We start from the raw sequence: 11,078 nt of genomic DNA, 5'->3' as shown, positions 1-11,078 counted from the left end.
CCCCCCCCCCCCCCACAGGGAATCCACTATAGGCAAGTTGAATATTCGGCTCGCACTGTTAATTTGACTTCCAGTATTCGATTTGACAGTTATTCGACTCGACTTCCACTTTTCAAGGTCGAACATGTCGAATATTTGTCGAATCAAACTTTAAGTTGAAGCTTTGCACAGCCCTAACATTTACTGCCCAGTAGATTAGTTAGGTGTTCAGTAAATATCTCTGCCTCTACATGTGCACCCCTATTAGGCTGAAGTAAACTCATTTATTTCGGTGCAGAATAGTACTTGTAAATACTTGAGCCAGGGGAGTAGCCCCAGGCTGGCAGGCTGACCCCTGGGGCCACTGCCAGCTGGGGCTGCTCTGACCTGACTCCAGGTGCTGTGCATGAATAAACTGCAGAGGTTATTGCTCCAGAGTTAATTGCTCCCAGGCACATGTTCAAATGGCACTCCTGGGAACAATACACTCTGGAGCAATAAGCTCTGCAGCTTATTCATGCACAATAATAGCACATGTAGATGTGCCCCCTGTGTTCAAATCCCTGCTCAGGAAAATCCTGAGTAAACAGACTGACTTTCACAGCAAAGTGTAATACCTGCTAACTTGTGTCCTGGCAAGCTACATACAGAAGCAAATTCCTGACTGTTTCTAACCTGAAAATAACTCTGTTACTGTTGATTGTATTCAATTATTAAACCATATGTTCTAGTACACTGTTTCTGTAAAGAGATCTATAGCTCTATAAAGAAAGATCATTGATGAATAGTTAATCTTCTGTTCAGTAAAATGTCAGGTTTGGCTTGAAATTTGAAAGGTAAATAATCCTCCCCTAGAGGGCCTATGAAATATCCTACACAGTCTAAATTTCCTGTTATAGATAGAAATGATGTGAACAGACTGTAGCACAGCAGCCCTTAGATAAAAATTTATAGTAACAAATAAAATGTGTGCGTTTATGAACTGAGCTTCTTAGACCTCAGTTACCCTTCATATGTGACTGTTTTGGCATGGCCCCTTCAAAACCCAAGAGGGAATAGTATATCAAACCAAGTTTGTTGGCATAGTAATTGAACTGCTTATGTAGACATGGCCATCATACAATTTAACAGATTAAGCAAGGAAATAATCAAACAATGTTGACATAAAAAAAATTGCCACAGGAAAAAATATCTTTTCTTACTGCCTAATTACTGAGGGAAAGACAAGGCCTAATGCCCGTGTATGACACTGCCCTAAAAAGATCTGAGTTGCTGTGGGAGGGCGTACTTAGTGTTTCCTAAAAATGGTCTGCATTGCACTGGCCAATTAAACCATGTCTCTGGTCAGTAAAAATAGCATTGTGAACTTCCATGTTTTTGTCTCCCATTTATTTCTAGAACAAATGTAGTAATTCACAAGTGAAAATATTGTTCTGATTGGTAGTCCTGCCAATTGAACTTGAGATTTGAGAGTTACGTCCTGGTGTTCTGTAGGGGATACCTTCAGTGTCCCATGTGCAAACTCAGTAAATACTATGTAGTTGCACTAATAATGCACAGGAATAGACCCTTTCTCTTACAGCTGTGTTAGATTTGTAGGGAGAGCAAAGAGAAAACAGTAGAAATTTCTTGTTGCAAATGGATATAAACCTGAATGCATATAGTGAGCAGAGCCATAGCACAGCAAGTCATCATGCTTGCTTCCTGAGCAGAACCTTCCTTTAATATCCACCATGGTTCTGAAGGAAATGTCTTTTACTTTGCATTGGCAGGAAGAGACTTGATTTCCACACAAGGCCTCATGGAAGAAAAGAAGGGAAAATGGGGTTCCAGTAGAAACATGCATAAGACTTTACAAAACCCTGAGTGACACAGTTTGGGGAAACTTTCAAGGAGCTGTACAGAATAGCTTTCTAAAACACTGGACCACAGAGAACAAGTTGACAGCAAAAGATGATCCAAAATTCAACTGAACCTGTGTGATCTGAGGACTGTTGTATTTTCACCCACAGGGATTACCTCAGGCAGTAAATGGTTTGGGATGGTATTACCATAATTTCAAACAAAACTATGTAAAAGCAGCCCAATACTGGCTAGAAGCTGAAAAAATGGGCATTCCAGACGCATCCTATAACCTTGGTGTTCTACATTTAGCTGGGCTTTACCCTGGAGTTCCTGGCAAAAATGAAGTGAGTAAATATGTGGTGATATTTCTTGCAGAATTTGGCTTACACATCTTGGCTTTACTCTTGACTATGCTACGTTCACTTAGAACTGGATTCTGACACCCTAAGCTGTGGTGGGTAGTACTTTATTCTGTACAGTCTCAGGGAAATCAGTGGGACACCTTTTGAAAAGAGGAACTATGCAAACTTCCAGAGAACGTGTGTGTGTGTGTGTGTTTCAAACGTGTTTGTTCCTGTGATCTGTGTAGTTCAGTGGTATTCAATCTTTTGGGCCTGTGGGTGGCATGGGGCTGGTTCACAGGCTAGATCAGCCTCTGCATGCCCAGATTGGGCCCTCTGCTTTTCCCCCATCCTCCACTGCACACCCAGTCTAGAGCACAGAACCATGCTGTCCAGCCTGTAGGGCTCCCTACAGGTCTGGAAATTTGGCAGTAGGGGAGTGGTGCCACTCTGACAAATTTTTAAACTCATGGATAGCCTCACTGGCCAGATGACACAGTGCTGGGGGCTGGATCTGGCCCACAGGCCAGGGGTTGAGCACCCCGATGTAATTTCTCAAGAGTATGAAGAGTATGAATCATTTACAAGTAAAACACCATTTCTATGAAATGTGTCATACAAATAAGCAAGGGAACATTTTTTAAATAGTTGGATTTTATACCTTCTTGAATCTTGAAGTGGAGATTATGCTAGAGTAGGTCTTTGTCATTGACTTCAATGGTATTTTTCATGGGATAAAGTACAACTCAGTGCAGATTCTACACCAGGATATTTCAGCAGTTACACTATCCTCACATTGTAGCTTTGGTAAAAACAGGTCACTGGGGTGAAAAATCTCCTTCAAGCCAGGCTCTTAACTTAAATTTCCCTTTCAGAATTTGGTTTGAACTTATATCCTTCTGACTTAATATATTTGATTTTAGCCTTTCTAAGCTAGAGCCAATTGATTTCATTTTAGATTTATCAAGAAAAATTGTTGTATTCCTAACAGAAGACTAAAATATTTTGGGTATGCTTCCTGTAGGTACCCTTCTAAAAATGCTGCAAAATTTATGATGAAACCTGCCATTTAGAAGTAGGCATGCTAAGATAAAAGCTAGAAAATCTCATTCCTAATGTCCCCATGTATTTTCAAAGGAGGCTGAGTAATATGGCCTTTGAGTTCAAGAGTGTCTAGTGCCCCTACCAGTGAGCTTGCTTGCCACCCACAGCAGCTAATGCTACCCCACAAATGGTGGTCAAGTATACGTCTACTACTCAGGGTACGCAAATGCATAGTGTATAATGGACTGTCCATAAGAATACATTTTCAGTGTAACAGCAGCTCCTCACAAAAACCCTCTGTGGTTCTTCATTCACTGAAAGGCCAGGAAATGAGAGGAGCTCTTCTGTGACCTCTTTAAGGTTAACCATAACAGGTTCTGTTGGATCAAATAAAAAAGTAAATTCCAAGGTTCAGGACCCCTCAAAAAACCCCACTTTCGGCCAGATTCTACTCCACCCATTAGAGGTCTAATTAGACTTAGATGCCTAAATGTAATTCTGATCTACCCTGCTTGAGACCCTGAAGATCCATTCATGTATCAACTTTTTGTCACATATCATCATCTGACCCTTAAGGCCAAGTCACAAAAAGTGACAAAGAGGAGGATGCCGCCCACACGTACTTCATTTGTATTAGTAGTTTTTCAGGGACTGGAGCACGGGGGAATAGAATTCCATGTATGTGCCTAATCGGTGGAGTAGAATCTGGCCCCAAGACTCTTTCTGAGGTTGTTGATTAGAAGTTCCTGGAATAATTCACGGAGTGGTGTGCCGCTGTCACTTCACTCCAGTTCCCGTTCCAATATCAAATTTCTGGTGGTGAGAACTGGATACTGTCTCACTCACCTCCACAGTTCTGGCCTGTCCTGTTGGGCCTGTATCACCTCATTAAAACTAGTTTCACAAGTTTGGGAGCTATGGGCCTGTTCTTACAATGCTTTTACCATTGCATCATTTCATCCTGACCTAAGTCTGGACAACAAGAGGGTAGAAATGCTTTTTTCACTTGTAGTGAATTATTGGTTCTATTTTGGCAGTGTCAGCAAAGCCATGCTGTACACTACCAGGGGTTGGATGTGTGCTTACACATTCCTCTACCTGATATTCAATACAGTACTGCCATTTCAACTATAAAGAACTTTTCCAGCTTAAGCTATGAAGATTGTGGAAGAAAGAAACTGATTTCTTTTGTGCACGTGAGAATTGATTAAACTGACTTGCTTCATTAACCAGGTTGCCATTTTTTTTAAATGAATCATTATGGATGTAGCAATTTCCCAGAATGTTCCAAAGAGGTTACTATTTTTTCCTTGGTTTTTTTTGCAGACACGAGCTGCTCAGTACTTCTATAAAGCGGCCCACGGTGGACATATAGAAGGGACCTTACGATGCTCTCTGTATTACATCACAGGAAATATGGAAGACTTTCCTAGAGATCCTGAAAGAGCTGTAATGTAAGGGAAATTTCATTTCAGGTTGGAAAAAGATCATTTCAATTGTGGCAAAATCTTGAGCCTTCAACCTAAGAAATGTGGATTATTATAGGGTAATTTTCTTCCTTTGAAAAATTAGGTCTGCTTGATTATCTGTATAATAACTAATATCCACAATATAATTCAGCTTTGACTTTCAGTGGACTTGAGCATTGGCAATAACCTCTAGATTTTGCAGGTGTTTAATATCTCTGAAAGTCAATCTGATGCAGCTATCTTGCAAGACTTTTGTTTGATGTGAGGATTTTTTGGAATCATATATTCAGTTCACTTGTGCTCCTTTGTCAAAGGGTACAGAAATTTACAGAGTAACTTCACCATTTGGAAAAAAAAAAAAAAAGAGAGAGAGATGGAACCTGTATTTTTCATGACACTGGGGACCCTTTGCAATAACTTAATCTTTTTCTCCAAAAACAGAAAGTAATCCCTACAGAAAAAAATATCTGGAATAGACTGCTACTGGAGGTGGTTCAAGCACCCACTTTGAACACCTTCAAGACACGTTTGGATGCTTATCTTGCTGGGATCCTATGATCCCTGCTGACTTCCTGCCCCTGGGGCAGGCGACTGGACTCTGATCCTCCGGGGTACCTTCCAGCCCAAATGTCTATGAAATCTATGAAATATCCTGGATTAGTGCAGGGAATTTCCACTTATATCAGTGAGAAATCCATTAAGCAGGATAATCTCATTCAACCAAAAGTAATTCCTGTATAGCTGGATGAAATTTTATAGCATTCTTTATGAAAGAAATTAGGCAAGATGATGTAATGGCCAGTTTTAAACTTAAAAACTGTATGAATTGGTATAAATTTGGCTCCCTTCCTCTTATACCCATATAAAGATAAATTCTCAATCTGCCTCTTAATGAAAGGAATTTGATGTATACTAAACAACAAAACAAAACTCCACATTTCCATACAAAAATATGCCAAAAATAAAATATTGCATTAAGAACATTCGTAGCAGATCAAGGATTCAGTGTACAGTGGAAATAACATTGTGTGCCTTTCATGACAAGAAGGCTGTTTCTGCACTCAGTGAAGTCAGTGACAAAACTGTCATTGCCTTGAGGGGAAACAGCACTGAGCCATGGTATTTTAAAGTGTGTGTGTTCATTTATTGTCTTTAACAGCTGGGCAAAACATATTGCAGAAAAGAATGGCTACTTAGGTCATGTAATCAGAAAAGCTCTCAATGCCTATCTGGATCTGTCGTGGTAAGCTTGTTTTATATATTCTCTACACACTCATTTTACATTTTTATGAATGTGATTTGTTTATATTAACTAGGATGGCAAAATAATTTAACACCTGTTTGCCATACCCACACACACAGAGAATGAAATCATGACCCCAGTGAAGTTGATAACAATACTTCCATTAACTTTAACGGGGTCCTGGTTTTACCCATGGAGTCTCCTAGACAAGAGAATAAATATACCCCAAACCAGATCCATACAGAAAGGTTGGTTATCACTGAAGTGCAGACCAAGTATAATCACATATGTTCAGATCATCTCTATGTTATAAAAAATGTTATATATTTCAGTCTTATGTAAACTCTGCTTTAAGGGACTCTAAGTTTGGGACACTTGCAATGGGAATCCAGTACAAACCCCAGGCTGTGTGCATGCACATATACACACTTGTACATTCATTCATAGTCACAAATTTTGGTTAAAAACCAACGCTATTTGTTTCCCCCCAGCCTGCCAGCATCGTCTCAGTCTTATATGGAAAGCCAGTCAAGCTTTCTTCCGTGTCCTAGTATCCTTGAGACACTGCACTGGGCATTCATCAGCACTAGAATAATTAGGTGAAATGCAGATATAAGCTGAAATATAATGTCTAACTACCCAATAGACTGTATGTACTTGTACAAGACTATTGTTTGATGTCAAACTTGTGTGCACAAAACAATATGAACAGTTGCTATCTCTATAGATATGCTTGTAGACCAGTCGGAATTTGGACTCCATTATGCTAGGCACTGTACCAATGCATAGGAAAACAATGGGCGCATCTACACATGCTATTAATGTACCTGAATAAACTCCAGTGCAGTTCACAGTAGAGTTTATTGCTTCCAGATGCAGCATTTACACATGCACCCAGGACCACAACACATTGAGCTAGGGTGGCACAGCCCCGTCTGGCAGGGAGCCCGGGGGTCAGCCTGCCAGCCTGGAGGAGCTCCCTGGCTCAATGTGCAGTGGAGGGGTTGGCTGGGGCACAAAGGTGCTCCAGTGTGGGGCTAGCTGGAAGGCAGCCCCCCGCACTATAGCAATCTCGTGCCCCAGCCAGCCCCAACTACTGCCTGCATGTGAGTTGTTGTGTACTAAATAGTTCCGCGATAGGATAGTACTTGTGTCAGGCAGTACTATCCTACAGCAGAGTTAATTAGTTTCCTGTGGCCTAATAGCACCACATTTATACATGGTGATGCTTTACTGAGCAGCTAATTAGTCAACTCCACAGTAAGGCACACATGTAGATTTACCCAAAGTCTGTTTTGCAAAGGTCTTACAATCCCCTTCACCCTCCAAAAACTGTAATAAACAAACACAATTTAATCAAAATGGTCGTTTAAGGAAAGTCTGTTGGGAATATGTTAAAAAATACAGTAAATCTTTTTTCTTAAAGTATCAGCCCTTGACTTGCTATGAGACCTAAAGTATGTCTACACAGCAGACTGCAGTGCGTTAAATACCTGAGAAGCAGGGTGCCTCTATGCTACATTGCATTGACCTTATGCAGATCCTATGATTTCATCCCACAATAGTTTAGCTTATGTCAAAAAGCCAAATGTTGCCCTGATGGTTTTAGATGGCTTTATGACAGTAGTTGCCAACCTCTTTGTCTACAGGGCTGGATGAGCAGTACCCAGTCCCTCCATGGGCTGGGGCTGGCTAGTGGACCAATCCATGCACAGTGGGGCCCTATCTCCAGCCACGCAGGCAAAGGGGGCATGGCCTGGCTCTGAGGGGAAGAGGGGATATGGAGGAGATGTAGCCCATCTCTGGGTCATGGCCCAGCTCTGAACTAGCCATACAGGGCAGGGGGGCATGGCCCAGCCCTGTGTGAGGAAGGAGGTACGGTCTGGCTCTAACCTAGCCCAGCAAAAGGAAGGGGATGTGGCCTGGCTCTGATCTGTTGCACAGTCCTTGGGATTTTGGCAGTGGGGAGCGTAGTGGCATCAACTGCCACTGCTCTCCCACCACCAAATTTTCTGACCTGTGGGGAGCCCTGCAGGCTATATTCAAAGGCACACATGTAGATTTACCCAAAATCTATTTGGCCTGTGGGTCAGAGGTTGAGCACTCCTAATTTACGATACTCCTGCAGTTTAACTGTGACACTTTCTCCTTTCCCCAAACACAATTTGTGATTTCAAAATAAACACTTACATAGTCCATATGGATTTGTTTGGCACTTGTATTTTCAAAAGATCCAGATCGGTCTGAGCCATAGTCATTCTAGGATTCACGAAATTTTATGAAATATATTACTGAAAACAACAAATATGCTGCGTCAGCATAGTGTCAGAAAAAATCTGTGGAAGAACCAACAGCAAAAGTGTCACGTTTTGTGTCATTCCCTCTTTTACATGTGTTTTCTAGTCAACAATTTTTTGCTTGTCTAAAATTTTCCTAGGAGATTTAGGTCTGAAGGCAGTCAGAATTTAGATTGGGCTTCAGGGAAGGTTAAATACATTCTGCTAAAATGAGGCATGCTTTAAACCCTGCACTGCATTAAACCCTGACCATTTACTTTAAACAATGCCTTGCTTTGGTCTTACTAGACTAGAAAGAAGCCTCTATAAAATACACTCTCCTGGCTAAGTTGTCTTCTCAGATACACCTATGCTACCTCCCAGTGAAATCCATCCTAATGTGTGTGTATAGCTGAGGATGCAGTTAAGGTCCTAAAATATCAGCCCCTCTTCAGCTAGCAGCAGAGATCTGGTTTCTCCAATAACGTCACCTGTAAATGCTTAGAACTGAGATGCAAATAAATTGTAGTTGTGTATGGTACATAACTGATCATTGTGCTTGCAGTGATCACTGTTGATCATTCCGATGGTGGTGGAAACTTCAGTTTGCAGAAGTTTTCAGTGCTGATATTGCTACAAAGGTTAGGAAGTGGTGGCTACAAAAACCCAGTAAGGCTGCCCAGTTATGACTACAGTCTATCATACTGAGCAAAATGGTCTCTGTTTAGTTGTGCTCACCTCTGTTTTCACCTGTTGTCCCTTGTCTTACATTGTAAACTTATTGGGGCAGGTCAAACTGTCTTTTTGTTCTGTGCTTACAGTTCTAGCACAATGGTTGGTGCATGACAAGGAGTCATAATGCCACTGTAATACATATAATTAACAGTAGTAAAAGTGTTTGTTACAGCTTGCTGCTGGACCTGTTGAACCCTGACCTTAATGGAATGATTTGCTTTCCAAAAAACATTGCATATACTGAAGGTTTTGAACTAATCTATGGGCCACTGTCAATCCACAAAAAACCTGCTGGTAAAGCAGGGAAAATCCGTCGTCTGGAACACAGGAAGATTAATGTTGTAGGGAGCAGCTGTTAGGCAGTGCTGCTAACTCTTATAATTATATTAGACATTTATTTACTTGAGCTACTGCCACTGAAGTCCTAAGCATATGTGAGAATCACAGCTTTCACTGAAAGATGTCTTTAGCCTTCAGGGGTTCAGGAAAAAGCTTTTTAAAAGTGATTCCTGGATACTCTAAAACCAGAAGGCAGATAAAAAGAATCTCTGATTTTATTTTATTTTTATTTATTATGCTTAATCATTTTAAGCCTATCTCATGATTTTTGGGGGCTTGACTCATGATTTTTAAATTCTTGGGGTTTGTAATGCAATGAAAGAGAAATAAAAACAGAAGCTGTTGCCATAGTGCAGAATCACCAGCAGGTTTCTCATCACTGAAAATATCGTATTAGCTTTTATTATTGGTATTGCATGAGTACCTATGAGCCCTGGGCTTGGGGTAATGTTTAGTAAATGCAGTATCACTTACCTACTTTTTATGTATTGGAGTTGTGGAGTTGGAAGGGAAATTTCTTTATATATTATTTCTAAGAGGTTATTACTTTTTTAAATGCTAGTTGGAACTGGATGCACTGCTTCACTTGATGGTATATCTCAACCTTAAGCACTAAACAATTTCATACTTTGAAAGAGCAGAAGTTCACAGGAAGCTGATTCTACTTCAGAGCAGAAAAGAAGACGCTGAAACCACTCTGGACCAAATTGCGATGTGTTATATTGAATGCGGCCAGTAGATGTAGCTGTTGCATGTATTAACTAGTCCTGACTTTCCAACCCTTGCTCACAAATTCTGCTTTTAAAATGGATGTCATTTTATTTAGAGGTTGTAACTAGAACTAAAATTATTGTGATTTCAGTTTGTTTTTTCTATTTCTGTCATAAAATTTAGGCATGAAGCTCTGTTATATTATGTTTTAGCAGCCGAGTCTGGTTTTGAAGTGTCGCAGACAAATTTAGCACATATCTGTGAAGAGAGACCAGTAAGTAAATACACAATACAATGACCCTTTAAAACACTGATAGTAGTAACCCATGAAAATATAAATGGATCAACTCATTTTTCTTTTCAGGAACTAGCAAGAAAATACTTAGCGACTGATTGTGTTTGGAGATACTATAATTTCTCTGTTTTTCAGGTCAATGCTCCCTCATTTGGTACGTATACTAAATCTTTTTGTTAAATCAGATTGTAATAGGTATCTAGTTTTTATATTCGGTAACAAAGAGAAGGTGTTACCAAAGAGGCTATTTGGCTGATTTCTAGCTTGCAGTTCTGGAGGGGGGGCCACTTTTAGGGGGGCTCAGTGTGAGTCTGCTTTAATGTAAATAGTTGCTGTAAATACTTTCATAAGTAGGAGAGCTATATGCCATTTTGACCCCAGGAGGAAATGGCAGTCTGGGTCTGGCAGCAGGCCAGAGCTTGTTCTCCGATCAGTTCCCCATAACATTATGCTTCATTTGAAAAGGTGAGTGTCAGTCCTTGGGTTAACAGTATACTTTCGTAACTGTTGCAGAGTGTGGCTGACTGCTTGGGAGAGAGAAAGAGTGTTGTTCTGAGAGAGCTGGGAGAGAAAGGGCAGAGGGAGTAGGAAGACAGAGTAGAGAGAAAGGAACGGTCCCTGGGGTGACAGTGTGGAGTCTGAGGAAGGACAGAGGGACCTGCAGTGACACAATAAGGACTGCTCATTTGGAAACAAGCAGTCAGTCGACTGTGCTGTTTGGGAAGCCGACAATCTCGTGTTCTTCTCTGAAGAAGAAAACATTTCCCCTTCTGGGAGCTGACCAAAAAGAACGAGCTCTAT

At 40.8% G+C, this 11,078-nt stretch overlaps 1 protein-coding gene across 1 annotated transcript in view; it reads left to right on the top strand.

Annotated features, from left to right (window-relative positions):
* Window positions 1-11,078, top strand: part of SEL1L3 (SEL1L family member 3) — a 77,484-nt gene that overhangs the window by 35,456 nt on the left and 30,950 nt on the right. Inside the window, exons 15-19 of the mRNA XM_019526566.1 lie at window positions 1,992-2,168; window positions 4,536-4,663; window positions 5,838-5,921; window positions 10,166-10,256; window positions 10,347-10,431. Of these exons, the coding sequence (XP_019382111.1) occupies window positions 1,992-2,168; window positions 4,536-4,663; window positions 5,838-5,921; window positions 10,166-10,256; window positions 10,347-10,431 (565 nt within the window). The remainder of the gene's footprint in view (window positions 1-1,991; window positions 2,169-4,535; window positions 4,664-5,837; window positions 5,922-10,165; window positions 10,257-10,346; window positions 10,432-11,078) is intronic.

This window comes from Gavialis gangeticus, unplaced genomic scaffold (assembly GCF_001723915.1).
Source record: "Gavialis gangeticus isolate Ggan-Ray unplaced genomic scaffold, GavGan_comp1, whole genome shotgun sequence".
Lineage (NCBI taxonomy): Eukaryota > Metazoa > Chordata > Crocodylia > Gavialidae > Gavialis > Gavialis gangeticus.
Note: the sequence above shows the minus strand (reverse complement) of the source record. Positions and strands in the feature narration are given on the sequence as shown.